We start from the raw sequence: 18,016 nt of genomic DNA, 5'->3' as shown, positions 1-18,016 counted from the left end.
CAGCGCGTTCCAGCGTGTAAGCTCTTCAGGCCCCGTCGGATTTTTCTGCTTAGGAGCTGAGCTCAGGAACAAGCAAAAGAGCTTTCGGCTGGCTCTCAGCTCTGTGCTGAGGGGAGGAAAAACCAAACGCCAGCTTTGTGGCTGCCACACGCCGAGCAGAGGCTGGTAAGACCCCTGTGGCACAGCCAGCCCTCCAAAAGTGTTCCTCCTCAACCCAGCTCTCCAAGCTACTGCCTTCTGATGCAAAAATGTAGCAATTATAGGTCTAATTAGGGAAGAGGCTAATTTAATTCTGCGCAATGCTGTAGAGCACGGAAAAGTGTAACAATTTCCCTTTGAGTCAGAGTATGGTTTAAGCTTTAATCATATTTCCTTCCCCCTGGGTTAGGGGAAGAGCATTCTCTTGCTGCTCTCTAGTGGCAGGCATATCGGCAGAGTTAATAAAAGGTGCCGAATTTTGCAGCTTTGAATGTTTCTGTCCAGTAAATCGTCTGAATTACTACAATTTAGAATCCAGTGCAAACAACTGTTGATAGAGAATTAGCTGCATAGCAGTCTCTTGCGTAAAAAGCTTTTTCAAACCCCAGCCCTAAAATCCAGATATACTAATTGCTAGAATGACCTGAAACAGGCTTGGTTTGTCCAACTATTACATTTTGCAAAGCTTCCAGGGATGGACACACTGTTACAGCAACTTATTCCATTCACATGCATCTGTTTTTGTTCATTTCTTCAGCAAAATGCCTGTGCAGCCCTTCCAACCCTATTTTCAGTTCATCACTTTTTGGCTAAGTTTGAGGGATTGCACAGCTCTGGTCCTCGTGTACAATTACCTCACCTTTAGCACACTCTGTTCAGTCCCAGCAGAGTGCAATGCTGCCATCACAGCTGTAAACAAACGGATTGCTTTGTAAATTTACAGCAGCCAGTGAGGCTTCAGTTGGGAGAGCTACTTCTGCCCACAGAGGATTACAGAAGCCAAGCAGAAGGAGCTGTGTGGCCCAGTGGAATGAACTCCAGCCTTGCTCTACACACAAAATAAAATGAGAATGTTGAAATACTTGCAAAAAAATTAATTCTAAGAGGCTGGATTGAGAGGCCACATCCAGCCTCCCACTTCAAATCCAGTAACAAGGGGCAACAAGCTTGCCTCAAGCCAATGATAAAGCAAGTTTTGTCTAGGAACTAACAAAACCAGAACTATTGAAGCAGTAGAAAGAAATGTGTTCTTAGGACCAAGAACTGTATACAAATTGAACCCAAGTAGAAGACTTGAGAATTTACATTCCAATAAACACCAGGGGGTTGTTTTGTTGTATTCCAGTATTAAGGCAGCTGCTCCTGGTGAAGGGAGCAGTCAGGGCTGTGAAAGCACAGGGGGAAGCAGATAGATGAACATTTATAAAAAAAAAAAAAAACAACTGAGTGATATACTGTAAATTAATTCCAACTGCCTCCAAAATTAAAAACATGTTTTATTGTAAAATTGCACTCCAACTGGTACCATAATTCTTTATAAACATAATATACAGTAAAATATTTTACATGTAGCACACCAGGCATATGCTTACAGCGTTACAAAATTTACAGTTCACAATTCTTCTCTGACGGAGTGGGCAACCTAAGTACACAACATCAAGTTTTAGAAAGATGTTTAATTGCACTACCATAACAGTGTCTATTTTAAACACATTCAACATATAATCAGAAAGGTCAGAAATGCTGTATATTGCGTCTCAAGTTTCTTTCACGCTATTTAGAATAGCTGCGAATAGTGATTCTTTATTACCTACTTTCTTCATCCTACAGAAGGCCTTCCATTTCTCGCTGTTCAGAAGTAGATGATTTGTCATGGATGAGCACAGCTTCCATGAAAACAAGGGGGCAGATAATTTACTAGAGTTTTCACTTGGGCAAACCAAACAAAAAAAGCAACCCGCACACATCCTTTTCTTCTCCTGCATCTGTTACTCACATTCTTCCCTCTCCACTCACACATTCATGTGCATGAATACAAATTTTAAAAACAAAAAGGAAAAAGGGAAAGAAATCCTCATCATACTGCCTTATAAAAGACTGTGGACATTTTAAAAACATATATTACAAATGTACATCAGAGCTTCTGAAGTTATGAAGCTAATAAATGCTTAATGTTAAGAAAAGACACTGAAGGGAGCCACAGCTACCTTAGTACTGCAAGTGTAAACAACAGACATCCTGCCATAGTTAATACTGCTTTCCTTGTACCTAAATCTGCAGGAATACATCTTTCATCTGTGCTTTAAGCTAACCACAGCATCTCTGAGTTGTATCTATCACATGAATGGTGTTTTCAGATGGAACCGATACCATTGAAACATGTGAGATTCTATGAGCATGGCAGACAGTAGTGTAAATTTCCTTAATGCTTGGGAGAGACAAAGTTAGCATTCCAAACCAAACATGGTCTTTGTACTCTCATCACGGAGCACTAAGTAAAACAAGGGGAATAAACTAGACCATTGCTTGGAAATTACTGGAACTTGAGAAGAAAGCTGGAGCAGGAAGGACAGTGTACAGCAATTTGTTTACCTTCCTGATGATTGCTGGCAGAGATTTGCAAATCAAACTGCAACTGACAGAGATGAGAAATAAATTCTGGCCCTAAACAGAAGATTTCAGCTCTCTAAGTATTGGAATATACTTCGACTTTGACTCGTGTCCTCTGTGCTGTCAATCCTGGGACATTTGGCCAGAGATGTTATTACTGCAGTAGGACCTCTTTTCTTCACCTGCAGAGGAACAGATAAAATTAGAACACACAAAATCTCCAAGTTTAAATTCTGAATCATAACAGTTATTTGCTGTGAGATCACATATCAGTACAACAGGAAACCACAGGGTATTTAAAACAGCAACGCTCTTAACTACTTGGCAATGTTTGGTGTCTGTATGTTTAACTGATCTACAAAATTGGCAGCATATTCCCACACAAATCTTTACCTGATGTTTTGATTTCTCCTTTGCTTCTTCATTCTTGTCTGGGGAAAGCGTGTGAAAGACAAAATTCCTTGAATTTCGAGGCACATTTGGATTAAGATCTGACATTGCTGCTAGCTTCTGAAGGACGGCTTTAGGTCTGTTCAAGAGAGACCCGTTTTTTATCTGAAGAACAAAGAAACGCTGTATTAAAACACTCTCACCAAAAAAAAAAGAGAGCTGTTTTAGAAGGTTAATCTTAATAGAAAAGACTACTCCCCACCAAACTGTTACTTGCTAACAGCATTTCATCACTATCATACAAATCAGACACGGCCAGAATCTTGGGTCAGCTGACTTGGAGGTGTTTTACAGAAGCAGTTTTGAAATGCCAGAACCATTACCTGAATGTCACTGGCAGGTCTGAATGTTTCAAACGGGTTCCTGGGTAATAGTTTTGTGTCTTGTACCACTGTTGCTGGGCTTGCTAGCAGAGACAAATAAGAGATAGACAGTTTTTGAACTTAGTTTGGAAGAATAAAACTTTATATCAAACTGAGGAACTCAGAATTGACAACAGACAGTAAATACTGCAGAAAAAAAATGCATTAAATTATACTACAAGCTGTACAACTGATAGTACTAATTGCCAGAACAATCTATCATTTAGAAGGGAAAAATTGGTTTAGAAACAGCTTTGCACACTTGGGAGTCGTGCTTTTACTACAGCCAGGGAAAACCTACATTTATTTTCACTACCTTACGCAGCTTTTCCTTAAGTCCTTATCTTTCTTTAAGATATTTGGAAAAAACTGCTAGGCAGCACATCACTTACAGTCTACTTCTCCACAGCTTAAAGGCAAGCAAATGAAGAATAAGAGACTAGACAAAGATGTAGAGTGGAAATAAATTTCTCTACAACTGTTTTCAAGAAGTAACACACTATTTTATTAATTATATACACACAGTTGTCAAACTTAAGGCGCTGAAAACACAAAGCTGCACTATCTTTATCTTTTCAAGTTCTAGAAGTCATGCTCTTGGACCGGTGTTAAGAAAGCTACTTACTGGAGTTTGCTGATCCATGTCCTGGTTCACTGGAGACTAGCTAATGATGACTAGAAGTTAAGCTTTCCCTCTCTTTGACTATCATTTAAATAATATTAATTAAAAAGGCAAGCCTACCTTTCTTCTGTAGGGACTTAGCAGTTACTTTTTTTGCTAGTTTCATGAATTGGCTGTCTTCACCAATGTCTTCCTCTTCCTCCTCTTTATTTTTTTCCTTCTGTAGCAAAGAGAAGATAGGAGCTTTTTCAATTTTACAAAATATTAAGAATGAACACTCAGTAATTTACATAGACCAAGTCCTTCCAGTATGAAAATTTATATATCATTTACTTTCTATCATAAAAGTTTATTGCAATTTCTTAGGTATTTTATAATCCTCAATCTATTAAGGGGCAACAAGCTTCTAACTTCACATTCAGCTCACAAAACCCCAAGTTTTACAAGATTTGATACTAGGTGAGTTGTTCTCCCAGCATAAGAAAAACTATTCCAACTTTGAAGCTGACTTGTTTGAGAACAAAGTTGTTTTGCCTCTCCCTTCCAAATTAGTTTCTCTCTGTACAATACTTGTGGAAGAGAAAGAGCAGAATTCATGATGAAAAACAAAGATTATCTATGAATGTTATTTTTTCCAGAACTTAACTTGAGGAACTAGCAATTTCACATCTAGCAATGGTACAGAGAAGAACTGAACAAGATGCCTTTCTAGAAGCTAACTAATACCTGCTCACGAAGCCACTGTTCTCGTTCAAATCGTTCTTTCCTCCATTTCACTTCAGTTTCATCAAACTGTTCATTTTCATCATCATTATCTGAATCCCTCTGAAACAAGTCAACCTGTGAAGCATCATCTAGACAGAGAGACAAGAAGTAGTTAGCTAGCAAAATTAGCAGGAGGCATATACAGACCAGTACAAAACAAAAACTAATCAAAAAAAAACATTTCTGGAATACTTTGTTTTCTTCTGAAAGAGTGAATCCTATTTTCTAAATACATACATCATCTCTCCTGTCTTTCATCCCCCATCTACTACAAACAGATCTGACAGTCACCTATATTTTTCCATCTGAATTTCCTCATTCTGCCAGGGCCATCGCTGTGCAGGTCACCATCGATGAGGTACCTCTCTTGGTACAAGCGTAACTGTCGCTTGTCATCATCAAGCACTACCTTCCTATTAACGCAAGAGAAAGGGAGAGGCTTAGTCCAGATTATACTTGAGAGCCGCGACCTCACACACACAAATATACACCAATACTGTCACTGACATGTGTAATTTCTGTACTTGATTTCCTAATTCCGCTTCACTTGGGAGTTCCTCATCAATAATCTCTTCTTCATACTCGTCCAGCTCTTCGCCATCGTATTCATCCTCACTTCCCACGTCACTCCCTGACAGCTCAGCTTCATCTTCCATGAAATCCTGCAGGTTTCTATCAAAGAACATTAGAAGAGTTTAGTTTGGTAGACCAACGACCACCACAGGAGTCTCCTGAAATCCTTTTGATGTAAGATTAGAAAATATTCTGAAAAAGAAATGACTCATCTTTAGTTTTCAAAAGGGTTAAGACTTGCATTCTTACACATTTGTGCACACAGCCTGCCAATACATAACAACCCCAAATGTCTGCTATCCACCAGATTCCTCATCAGTTGCCTGCCAAATGTGATGACAATGATAACTGCCAAGCAGATGTCTTCCCTACTAGGGCAAATAAAGACCTTAACACACGAAGAATGACAGCAATACCCCTGCACCCTCAATTTGATTTAAAAAATAAAATAAATAAAAAATACTGCATTGCTTTCATCCTGGCTTTTTGATTTCCATCTGTAATCCTCTCTAACCAACCAGCAACATAGTTAACTCATGCAGTATGACAGCACCAAAGCAAAAAACCGATAACCAGAGCCAACAACACAGTCACATAAACATCTTGATACTAACAGCACCTGAGCTAATAGTGCTGGGGAAGAAATAACTATAGACTAAATTTCTAGTGCTATTATGTTCTAATCTTTCTGGCAATTAAGATATAAAATACATGCACACACTTACAGTTTTTTTTTCAAGCCCTGTCTCCGTCTCAGCAATTGTTCTTCTTCATCACTTATTTCTGCTTCTTCAGGATCACTGTCTCTGCTTTTTTCATCCTGTCAAAGAGAAAGTTTCCGTAAACAAAGGAATTTATGAAAGTGGTTTGCTTTGTAATGACAACTTCTTCTGTCTTTAAGTCAAACACAGACTAAAACACCACACATTTTTAGGATTTGCTACGCTAAGACTCTTTATCCAGTATACCACAATATTACATAGACATTTTGAATGATCTAAATTGCTCTCGAAATGTTTCAGTACTTGTTTTGGAAGAAATTGTACCTTGTGTTGACAGATACATTAAAAAATTAAGTAGATAAATTGAGTTCTCAAAGTCAGAATTCACTAGCGTTTTCCTTTATCAGTTCATACCTCTTCACTATCAAAGGCGTTGTCATCTGTTAATAGCTGAAAATCACCAAGTTCTTCTTGCTCCTCATCCTCCTCCTCCCTATGGAAAAAATAAATGAAAGAAACACGTTCTCATTTGACACCTACTGATGTCCTTCCACAACTCAAGGCTAGACTTCAGCTGTTACTTCTGGTGATCTCAGGTTCTAGAGAGAATAATCTAGCACTGTTCAAAGAGCACCTGAATGTCATGCAGCTGACAAAAGATGGATTTCCCCTCACAGTAGTTGTGGAAAACAGCACGTGCTGCTGATTTGAAGAGAAATCATTGAACAACTTACTACATTCCTCTTCTTTGCCTCCAGAACAGATTATTTTTGACTGCACCATTTCGAATTGATGTCAAACACGAAAACACATCACCAGTGAAATGAGACAGCTACCGCCATATACTTTTGTACGTTTCTGAAGAGTAATGCTAACCTGTCTGTGGGAAAAGAGCCTGAACAAAGCGCTAGTGCTTCTGCCATTGGATCTTCTATGTCACTGTCTTTTTCTGCCTTGGAAGATGCTGATGAAGCCCATGTTGGAGAACCTGCTGCAAAAAGTAAGATGACAACTCATTAGACAGATAAGCATTAACTCTTAGAACATTCCACATCCTGCATTGGCGACCAGAACTAAAACATACGTTAGTGTAAAGCTTATAAATCAAGTCACCAGCAAAGCTGGGAGTAGAATTCAGGACATACTCTGAGACACGAATTTTCCTGAGCAAAGATTGAGCAATTCTTCCATGGGCTGCTTTTTGTTGCTGCTGGTATTTGGCACATGTTCAGCTTGACTGGTGAACTGTCCAGAACACAAGTCCAACAATTCATCCATGTTTGCATCCATTGCGTTCTCATCCATGCTAGCGAGAGTGAGCTGATGCTTTGAGGACTGGTATTTATTCCTATGTTGTCCAACATTCAAGAACCTGAAATGAAGTCCATAATTAGAAAATCCTTGCTGTTTTGTATGTCCCATTTCTGTTAAAGGACACTAAATGTTATTCTTTACACCTGTAACTTACCCATCTGCATCAAGCAGCTGGCTCTGAGTGTCATCTTCCAGAGAAAATTGAAACTGTGACTCTCCAGCCCCTGCAAATAAACTTTTGGGTTCAGGAGAAGCATTATACAGGTCCTGGGAGTCTTCTATAGGAAGGGAGGGTTCAGACATCTTTCCTGAGCTCTACGAAAATGAAAGGTAAAAATATACAAGTTATTTATTCTGCAATCTTAGAAATCAAAAGCGAGAATTGGATAAAATATTTAATCTGTTTTAAAGGATAAAGACCATGCAGACTAAAAAGAAGTTAAAGTATTTCCACATCGCTCTGATAAATCAAGTGTTCACTAATGTCAAATGTTGTGCAGTCCATGTGAGCACACTTAAAAATATGACAACATGCATATTTTAGAAATCAAAACCAGATTATAGCATCTTTTATTTGATGTTTTAGAAGTTTATAATGACATTCTTACCCAATGTCAAGACATTCGGAAGCTCCAGAAAAAGCAAACTGTCCCCGAAGTCTTACTCATTTAAAAGCACTTGACTCAATGTCTTCATCTGGTGTTATTTTTTGATACACGTGACAGTCATAAGATACATTAATTCACTATCCATCTGGTTCTTATATGACAAGAAGAAGAGAAAGAACCTTACCTTAGAAGCAGAGCTGATAAAGCTTGTTTTGAAAAAGCCTGGGGAAGGTGACCTGAAACCTCCTGCTGCAGATAAGAAGTTCCCTCCACGTGACATCTGTTTGTTACAGGGCTGATACGATGGAATCATGGAGCCGATCAACTCAAAGCTGCTGTTATGGCTATTCTCTTTTGCTGGCGTTGGTAGAGAAAAGGAATCATCATCTTCTGAAAAGAAGGGAAATAGTTAAATATAATGGTTTTTTTTTTTTTTTTTTTGTAATCCAGTAAAACCTCAAGATACTATTTTGCAACACAGACACCTTGCTAAAAATTCATCTTTTTGCATGGAAGTTTTTTTTCCTAAAGTATTCAGGAAATTCAGTTTTAAAAGTGCAACACAGTATTGATTTCTGTTTCTATACTTTTCCCCAGTATAATTTTGAACTTTATTTCCTTCTAGTTTTTTCAAGCTCTCCTAAATTATCAGGAGTCATAATTTTCATAGTCATATTGTTTAAATATACAGGTAATGAAATAACAGGACTATCAAATACCAAACATGAATAGAAACTTCTACACATGCCATGTGAAAACAAAAAGTAACTGCTAGCTTCATAGCAATTCTACTTTACCTAACTTGGTAGATCCCTTGTCTGCAGCTTCTTCATTTTCAAGTTTCTCTTCAGGAAGAGAGTATCTGCAATTAAATAAAATGCATTTGCTGGTATAGATGATAACTTATTACCAAAAAAAAAAAGTATCAAAAAATATATACCATGTATCTTAAATTTAAAATTGCTCAGGGACCATTCTTAAAGTTTTGTTTATTTACCCCATTTTGGAGGAGCTGTCCTTAAAAAGCATCAACGTAGACTCTGTTGAAGGTGGTTTAGGAACAGAAGCACAATGCACTGATTGCTCCACCTTTTCTCCATCGATTGATTCTTTGTCAGTTTCTTTATCACCATCTTCAACATGTTTCTCTTCTGAATCATCATCATCGTCTTCCTCTGCCTCATCAAGCAGATATTCCAGAGTCTAAAGAGCATCCACAAAAACATCAGATTTGGCCATTGCTTTGACCTGCTTTTGTGTGCTTTTTTTGAGAAAATATTTTAACATATGGAGGACAAAACTGAATTACATTGTCGGTTCCTCCATGTCCCTATTTCACTTTAAGACAACTGGTATAGAGGTGCTTGAAGCAGCCATGCTGTTCTGACCCTTTTTAAAGAATAAAAAGCTGTGGCAAAGTCCACACCAGATCGGGAAGGTGATATCAATTAGGTATGCATACATCCCATAGAAATTGTTCCCTGGTAGGAATGAGCTAAGGATCTATTTTGTATATAATTTCCTGGTGACACTTTATATAGGTGGCACAAGGATCTTTTATATACTTATATCTGTTTTTAATGCTGTTTATGCAAAACAAAAAAACAAAAACAAAAAAACAAATACATTTAGTTTTATATACTACAAAAACACTGAACAAGATAACTAGCATTTGTTTTTTTAATTTTTAAGAATTACTGGCAACTTCCCAATATTAATAGTGTACAAAAGTTTGATGCCGTTGTAGAAAGACAGCAGAACTGAGAAGCTGAGTGAGTTATGTAAAATATCGCATACAAACCTCATGATTGCCTTCTTCTTCTTCTTCTTCTTTTTCTTCTTCTTCTTCTTCTTCTTCTTCAGACTCAGACTCATCTGTCATCTCTTCCTCCTCCTCCTCCTCTTCTTCCAGCATGTCCTCATTATCCAGTTTAAACAATGCTTGCCGTTTCTGGCGTTCCTCAATCCTGCGGAGCTTCATGGCCTCCTGGAGTTTAGCCTTCAGCACTTGTAGCTTTTCACCTGGACAGAAATGAATAAATTAATATATTTAGACGTACTACAAAGAATTCTTAACTTAAGTAGCCAATCTAATACAGTTACACACATAAAAAGCGAATAAAAAAAGGGGTTTTAAAGGGTTTTTAAGTGTTTTTATGAATTGATCTGCCAGCTGGAAGAGCTAGGGAGTTAGTTTCAACGAGTTCCATTTCAAGAAGCGACACAGTCTCATGAATTATCAAGATTCCTCATTATCCATAAACGCCACGGGCACAGCCCTCTGCATAAGAATAGGCTCTGTCTTTCCACTGGGTCTTTTGGGAGCAACAGCTTCCAGTTGCCATGGGCAGATGTGCTACAGCACATGAAATAATTAAGAGCAGCTAAAAATAATGCATGCCCATAGGATCAGTCAAATGATCTATTTCTTTTAAGGAATACCATGTGAGAGTCACGTTCCACATATATTTTTGCTTGCAAATCTATACACTTTTAGTAGGAACTGCAATATAGAATTAAGGAAGCATAAGAGATCTACCAAATAAGAATAGTTCTTCACACTGAATCTGAGAGTTACATTTAGTGTATTCATATTTCATATAAAAGTTTGGTAAGGATAGGGAGAAATCCATCGGACCACTAACAAAAAAATCTAACTGTGGCAACCTGATCTACGCTGGCTAGTGTTATTTATGAGATCTAATCAAGACCTTTTTCTTAAAACAGGGATATCCTTTAGGAAAATCTAAACAAATTAATTTTGCAAATAAAGATTCATTCATCTGTATTTCATGGGGAAGTACTAGGAGCTGGGGAAACAGGAGGGGAAAAGAAAGAAAAAAAAGCAATTTCCAAATCAAGCATCATTATTTCTCCTAGACCAACCTGGCTTTGTGTGCACTGTTTCATCTACACTCTCTGAAACTAATACTGCTGGCACCACGTCTGCTTTTAGCTCCTCTTTTCCTTCAGATGTCGTCTCCTTACGAATAATGTTGATGTTTATGGTCCGTTCAGCTTTGGATTTCGATGTTTGAAGAGTGTGCTTCAAGAAACGTGCTTTCAAGGCTTCTAATTCTGTAAATACATATTAATTAAATGCAAATTAAATCAGTTTGATAGTATTTAAAATCATCAAGTACTACATTTGAATATAGAGTAGGCCTTGAGAATTTTTTAAGGAAGTAAAAAACTCTAAACCTTTAACTTTTTTATATTTGTAAGACTACATTTGACACATCATTACAGAATATTATTGCTGTAACTTGTAATCGATTGATGTTATTTAATATTAAATGACTTTACCATTGACTATGATTTATCCACAGCATCTTAAAATTCACTTCCACTCTACCCTTCCAGCCACCAGACAGCAAAATCAGTGGTAAACACTATGAAACACAAGGCAGTTTTGTTTCTGGATATCTACTGCATGTCTGATTTTGAATCACTTTGAAAAAGTGCTCCCATGTGCTTTAAGTACAAGCATAATTCACTTCAGCAGAACGGAACTGAAATCACTCAACATTAAATAGTTAGCACGAAGCATTTCTCCAAGCTTTTGAATATTAAGGAGTCAGAACCTCCCTTCTATGCAGTTGAAAGAAAACGCAAACCAACATTAAGCAAAAAAACTGTACAAGTAAGAAAGCGTGCCTGGCCTGCTCTATCACCTCAATGTTCCTCAAAGGTTTTCCAATTAAATTTAGTTTTACTCTGATGACTCGGGTAGAGCTGACGGGATAACAACAATAACAATTATACCTTTATTTGAATCAGATTCGTCGAGGTTTATGAAGGATTCACTGTCAGAGCAGATTCTTGGCTTGATGGTCAAGTCTATTCCCAGTTCACGAAGTTTATCCAGTTTGGACCTCCTCACTTTTTCAGGTTGTGCCACCAATTCAGGCCCCACTTGTTGATTGCTTTCTAGGCCCGGTGCTGTTTCATGTCTTTGCTCAAGGGCATTGCCTCCAACTGCTACAGGAATTTCATTCTCTTTTTGTTCACTGCTGTCAGTGCTTTGGAAGTTAGAGTGCTGTTGTTCTTCTGCATTACTCACAGTTGTTACAGTCGTAACAGCAGGAGAATCATCATCATTCTCTCGAGGTTTTTCAGTACAGTCTTCCGTAGAGTTCTCCCCTGCATCAGGGAGAGGTTTGTTCACAGCTGTATCTCTGCCAAGGCTTGTTTCTGGTTCATTAGTTGCTGACTGACCACCTCTTGTTTGCCCATCTTTGCAATCTGCACTTAAGGTCTTAGTGCCTGCAGGTTCTTCATTCAGGGTGATCTGGTAGTTAGTGGACCTAATGAAGGCAGAAATAATTAAATCATTTGTACCTATTGTGAAAGAGGAGAAGAGGCTGAGAACAAAGGCAGAAAGAAATAATTTTCTGATTCTTCTCATTAACACATAGGAAGAGGTGAAGGACAAAAGGGCATATTACTTCATCTGGGGTTGCTACTAGGTCCTGACTACCCCAATGGTATGACAAGTGTCAAAACTGCAATATTGCCATCTGTTAACAGTGACATGCCTTAAATTTCAAGGCGTTTATGGTATTAAAACAGTTTAAGAAAAAGTAGTAGTTTCTCTTTAGGACTTTCCAGTCAAAGCAAGAGTTAAAATTAACCTGGAAGCATTATGTGGCTGCACACAAAGCCGGTGTTTGCACATGATACAGGTCCTACAGCATGCCTACTACAAAGTCTGGCTATCCCCAAAATCAAAGCTGGGATATCCTCAACATTTATGAAAACACACAAGGAAGGTTTAAGTCCTTACTTCAGCAATGCCATGGCATTTCCTTCACACATTGGTCGATGTCGACGCTTGAAGAATTCATGAACGCTTTTGGCCTCAGGCACGTGGTATGGGAGAGACACAGATGATTCTACCACAGAAACAAAGTGGAAGAAAATTTTAAACAGTCATCTAAGACATTTGTTTCTTATTTCTGAAATTCAAAGAATTGAAATAGCAAGTATTTTGCAGTAAAGACATTTGTCCAGGCAGAAAGTGCACAGTTAGAACTCAAACACAACAAATGCTGCTGTTTGGGAAGCATTTTAACAGCAAGTCTTGAAGACCAAGTTTGCAACATGTCCATGGATTCATTAGGAAATGAACCATGATGTTAGTATCAGAATTGCACAACCAGTTACAATTTTATTACATGCCTATTGAGCTTTCCAGATATTCCATGAACTTTGCACAAGTCACAAGGAGGAAATTTACAGGATGAAAGAAGATACTATGTTTCCAAGACAATTTTCTATTCTTTTGTTATAAAGATACCTTTAAGCAGGTGTTTGACTAAAAATGGTCTTGCACCATTCTAGCCTAAGTAATTCATGCTAGGCAAGAGAAGGATCTAGCCTTTCAGATAACGTTCTTTCAATTTCTCCTCCTAATTTCTTAATATTTATACCCATCTACATACAAAAAAAAAAGTATGTTTTACCTCTAATAAGTCGTTGGGTCTCACTATGTAACTGTTTAATGGCTTCTTTACTTAACCTTGCTGCTTTCCGCTCCTTAACAGAAGAAAAAAAGAAAAAAAAAAAAAAAAGAAAGAGACCTCTAAGTCAGAAAGCAAAATATGGGACTCTGTACTTTCTAAATAGCTTTTCCCCCAGCTTTCAAATAAAAAGAAGTCAGCATAAAGCAGCCAGTTGAAAATGAAAAGCAGCAAACCAACAAAAACATAGGAGAGCACTGAAAAGACAAGACAATTGAAATAAAGGGCTTTGTAATTATACACTATAATGAACAACAGAAGAATACTTCACCTTCCTTTTTGGTTCTTTTGATATAGGATCCTCATTCTCGGCATCAGATACATGTTTGTAGCCTTCACCCTTGGAAAACCAATAAGAGATTCATTTATTTGACAGGATATTCAGGAACTAGAACGGGCAAACAAGCCAAAAGTCAAAATAATTGTACAGAATTATAGCTGGTCAGCTAAACCATCAAAATAGGATCTGGAGTATTCTTATAAACCAACACAAATCCTGTCTAATACTTATGCTAGATTTGCAAAGCTTCTACTGTAGCATTATCTTTACAGCTTTCCAGAACAACATTCCTTCATCTTTAAGAACAAAGCAGAGGCCTGTTCTACTCTCTGTCAGAGCAGCAGACTTGCCAAATAGTTTAATACATGCTCAACTAGAACACTTCCCACCAATACCTTATATTTTTTTATTTTGTCTTTCACTGCCGCCCGTATCGATTCTATTGACTCTTCATCCTCTGGGAGTGAAGCATTTTCCTCTTCTAAGCCATTATCGAAGAGTTCTTTGTCATCAAGAAGACAGCCACTGTCATTAAAAGGATGTGTCTCACCATCATCCACCTGTGTGCCATGAGAATAAAGGATTTATGCAACTGGTTTCAGAAGATCAAATTCATCTCTTTGAAATTAATTTAAGATTACTGTCAAAAGATCTTAATGAAATAAATTAGAATAGGTATATGGCATCTTTAACATAATGGTTTAGACAGAATAAATTTACATTTGAAATATATATTTTATAAATAGCAACAATACGTAACCTCACAAGCAGCCATTTATTCAGAGAATTTAAATTTGAAAGTAGCCCAAAGTTTTCACCAGAAACTATCAAAAAGCAGAAACACTAAACACAGCACTTTGTGCACGGAACAAGCCCGTGATGAGCTAGAAACAAAACTCAAAGATTTCCTGCCTGGCTTCACATGCTCTGATGTTAAATCATCAGGCATCAGGGTTTGTACTTGGCAGGTGAAACTGGCAGACTTGCAGGGTGTACAATGAATCCTTGTGGATTCTATACTGTAGCCCCTCTAGTAACACTGACACAAGTGATGCTGAAGCATTGAGACAAAATAATTAAACTAAGTTACAAACTTAACTTAATGGAGAAAGCATGTGAGAATTTCTGCCAAAAACAAATACCTCTGCTCTAGGCTTCTTTTCTTTTTTCAGCTGTTTGATGGATGCAATTCTTCTCTCCCTCTCCTTCCTCCTAGATCTTACTACAGATTTTTTAGTCGTCTCTTCTTCATAATTGTTTTCATGTTTTCTGTATTTTTTCCCAGATTTCAGTGGACTCTCCTCTTCCAAATCCTTCTCAGGCAAGACAGCATTTCTGCTTGTTTCAAGGTTTTCAATCTGCAAATGGTCTCCAGTGTCACTGTCATCACTATCCAGCAGAAGCTGGCGAATCCGACGAGATTTTTTGTTCTTCTGGACAAGAATATTCTCTTTTTCCTCTCCACTTTCTATGTCTCCACCCAAAGCGTCATTCTGCACGGGAGTGCCACCATCCTCTCCATCTTCACTTTCACTGTCTTGAAGCACCTTCTTGTTTTTTCCTTTTTTACTCACAAAAATCTCTTCCTCTGAATCTGAGGGATTATATTAAAAGACAAGTGATGCTATGGAAAGGTAAATTTCACGAGTTAATTAGCAAGCAACCTGTTAAATTTCTCAGACATCAACAACTATAGCTGATCAGCATGAAATCAGGTTTTTAGAATCCACGTCTCCCTGTAGTGTAGGGAATTGATCCAAATTGATGTTATAGGTTTCAAGTCTTTGTTAAAGAAAATGCAGATTAAGAAATTCTTCACTGATATATTAGTGAGTTGAAATAATAATGAAACTACGGTAAGTAAGTGCATAGATTAAGCAAATTGTAGATTTGGTAGATTAAGAAAATCATAAAAGGAAAGGAAAAAAGCAAATAAAACACATTTGATTTACCACTGCACTTTCTCTACCTCAAAAACTTATTTAGGGGGAGGATTTTGAGCTTCCTGCCTACATTTTAAGCCACAAAAGAGGGTGTTTTGGATTCACAGAGGTCAGCCTTAACTTCTTAAAAATTTATTCGTAGGAAAGGACTGTTGAAGACGACGGCCCGCAGGCCCAGCTCCCGACCCCTCACCGACCTCCATCACCACGAGCCGCTGTCCCGGCCAGGAGGAGCCGTGGCGAGGCCGTCTCGCAGCTGCCCTGCCCGCTGTCCGAGTCGCTGTCGGGGCTCTTCTGCTCGGCAGAGCCGGGACCTTCCAGCTGCAAGCACAAAGCACCGGGCACCCTTGGTGCTGCGGCGCCTCACAGAGCCCAACCCCTGAGCAGGACCCCCCCCCACGCGCACCCCGTGCTATTTTCACACTTATTTTACACTTTATGAAGAAAGAACACACCACAACAACCTTTATTAGTGTTTAAACGTGCTTAAACTGAGCTCGCACGCAGGAACAAATAAACAGAGCCCGCGCTGGAGCAGCCCCACGGCCCCAGCGGGCGGCGAGCACCGACGAGGGCCTCCCCTCACAGGGGCCGCCTCCGACGGCCCCGTCCCGCGCGCTCCCGGCATGCACCGCGCCCGCCCCGGCTCGCTGCCGCTTTTCCCAGCGCGCCCCCGCGGCCCCGCCCCTCCCCGCGCACGCCCGCAGGGATAGGCCGAGCTCACGCTTCCCAGCACCCCCCGCGCGCGCGGCGAGGCGGAAGTGCGGGGAGCCGCCGCCGCAGGGGGTGCTGGGAAATGTAGTTTCCGCCAAAAAGGGAGGGAAAGAGGGAGGCGGGCGCGGTGTCACCGGGCAGCCAAGGAGCCGCCGCCGCCTCGCTCGCCGCCCCTCCCGGCTCTCCGCTGCGCCACGCCTGCGGGAGCCCCGTGCTCACCCCCAGCCGGCGGCGCGGAGCTGCGGGACTCACCTCAGCGGGCGCCGCCGCCGCCTCCGCCATGGCCCGGGCCGCGTAGGAAACCGCTTCGAGTCTTCGCGCGCTGCCTTAGCCCCGCCCACCGCTGAAACCAACCAATCACAACCCAGCACCGCCCTTGAGGCCCCTCCCCTCCCGGCGTTTTATTGGAGGATTTTCTCCGGCTCGTCCCGCCCCTTCAGGGGGACTTGACCAATCAGCGGGGCGAGGGCGGGGCGGGCGCTGCCTGAGGGGAGGGCGGTGGGGCCGGGGGCTCCCTCTCACCTCAGGGCGTCCCCGCCGCCATTTGCCTACGGGGGGGGCTCGGGGTCGGTCCTGAGGCGAGCCCCCCTGCTCGGGAAACCTCCCCGGAGCTTTAGGGAGCCATAGGGAGGCACCGAGCGGTTTGATCTGGTTTAAGACCGTTTTGATCTGGTTTAGGTGGCCGCCAGATGCCTATCGGCCTTCCTTCCTTCCCCAGAAATGGCAATTTCGAGAGGTTCGCAGCTTGCTGCCGGCGGCAGGCACCCGGAGAAGCGCTAGGGGCTGTGCCCTGAGATACTCAAATACTGATATTAAAGTTATTCGGAGTTTAGATTCCAGTTTTCAGTCAGCTTTGTAGAACATAACATTTTTTTTTCTCCCAAATCATCAGTCATTTGCTGTTTCCCTGAAGGCAAAACCCAGGAAAAAAAATAATAATAATAAATAATATATAAAAGAAATATCTGAAGCGTTTGGTAGCAGTCACAGTTCTGTGGGGGATGCGGAACAGATGGGCTAATCTGCTCTGATGGTTCCCATATACCCAACAAATCTTGGAACGGAGGAAGTGAGAAAAGCAAATGTCCGTGGGACTTACTGCAAACATCACAATACTGGGCTGCTTTCTTGGAACGGGAGCCAGTCATGAGACGCAGGCGCTGGCACTACAAAAATACCATTGATCGATGTGATGAAGATACTATCAGACTACTAGGTAGACAAGAGTCAGAGAAAAAGAGGAAAAATGAGGCCCGACTTAAGTACCAAAGCCACCTGCTTTAAAAATAAATAAAAAATAAGTAAAAGTGAATACATCTGTGAATAAACAAAGCCTTGGATTTTTTAGAATGTTGTGCAAATGTCAACAAAAATACTTGGCTAGTATTTAAGGCAGTCTGTCCCTTTTCTGCAAAACACTCTATTTCTGAAAAACACTGTGTTCTTTGCTACAGAAGCGCTAGCTGGGCAGCCCTTTGCTTCCTGATGCTGTTTTGTAACTGGTAGCTGACAGCACAAATTAAGGGTGGTGACATTACACAGTAAATTCCTA

At 40.1% G+C, this 18,016-nt stretch overlaps 1 protein-coding gene across 5 annotated transcripts; it reads right to left on the bottom strand.

Annotated features, from left to right (window-relative positions):
• Nucleotides 1–1,457: 1,457 nt before the first annotated feature.
• On the bottom strand, nucleotides 1,458–16,851 carry CLSPN (claspin). Of its 5 annotated transcripts, XM_068657537.1 has the most exons (26): nucleotides 16,717–16,851; nucleotides 15,948–16,071; nucleotides 14,950–15,401; nucleotides 14,203–14,367; nucleotides 13,799–13,867; nucleotides 13,471–13,543; nucleotides 12,792–12,900; nucleotides 11,771–12,312; nucleotides 10,892–11,083; nucleotides 9,867–10,027; nucleotides 9,807–9,830; nucleotides 9,003–9,208; nucleotides 8,803–8,867; nucleotides 8,190–8,395; nucleotides 7,552–7,712; nucleotides 7,229–7,455; nucleotides 6,960–7,074; nucleotides 6,498–6,576; nucleotides 6,087–6,181; nucleotides 5,296–5,460; nucleotides 5,080–5,201; nucleotides 4,750–4,877; nucleotides 4,144–4,243; nucleotides 3,363–3,445; nucleotides 2,983–3,144; nucleotides 1,458–2,771 (listed from the first exon to the last, which is right to left on the bottom strand). In XM_068657537.1, exons 1-26 carry the CDS (start codon nucleotides 16,744–16,746, stop codon nucleotides 2,658–2,660), a joined length of 3,969 nt encoding a protein of 1,322 aa, XP_068513638.1. In that variant the 5' UTR covers nucleotides 16,747–16,851; the 3' UTR covers nucleotides 1,458–2,657. The 5 variants fall into 5 exon arrangements, with proteins under 5 accessions (XP_068513638.1, XP_068513634.1, XP_068513635.1 ...); XM_068657533.1 differs by having other exon boundaries at nucleotides 9,807–10,027; XM_068657534.1 differs by having other exon boundaries at nucleotides 4,144–4,240; nucleotides 9,807–10,027.
• Between the last annotated feature and the right edge of the window lie 1,165 nt (nucleotides 16,852–18,016).

Source organism: Anas acuta, chromosome 21 (genome assembly GCF_963932015.1).
Source record: "Anas acuta chromosome 21, bAnaAcu1.1, whole genome shotgun sequence".
NCBI lineage: Eukaryota > Metazoa > Chordata > Aves > Anseriformes > Anatidae > Anas > Anas acuta.
The sequence above is the reverse complement of the archived record's forward strand: the minus strand, read 5'-3'. Positions and strand labels throughout refer to the sequence as shown.

Excerpts from the sequence above, each read along its gene's own strand:
- CLSPN (XM_068657533.1), bottom strand. The coding sequence starts at position 16,746 with ATGGCGGAGGCGGCGGCGGCGCCCGCTGAG. Across the intron at positions 12,901-13,470 it reads GACCCAACGACTTATTAGAG|AATCATCTGTGTCTCTCCCA; the intron begins GTAAAACATACT and ends TTTCTGTGGTAG. Across the intron at positions 3,446-4,143 it reads TAAGTCCCTACAGAAGAAAG|CAAGCCCAGCAACAGTGGTA; the intron begins GTAGGCTTGCCT and ends TGTCTCTGCTAG.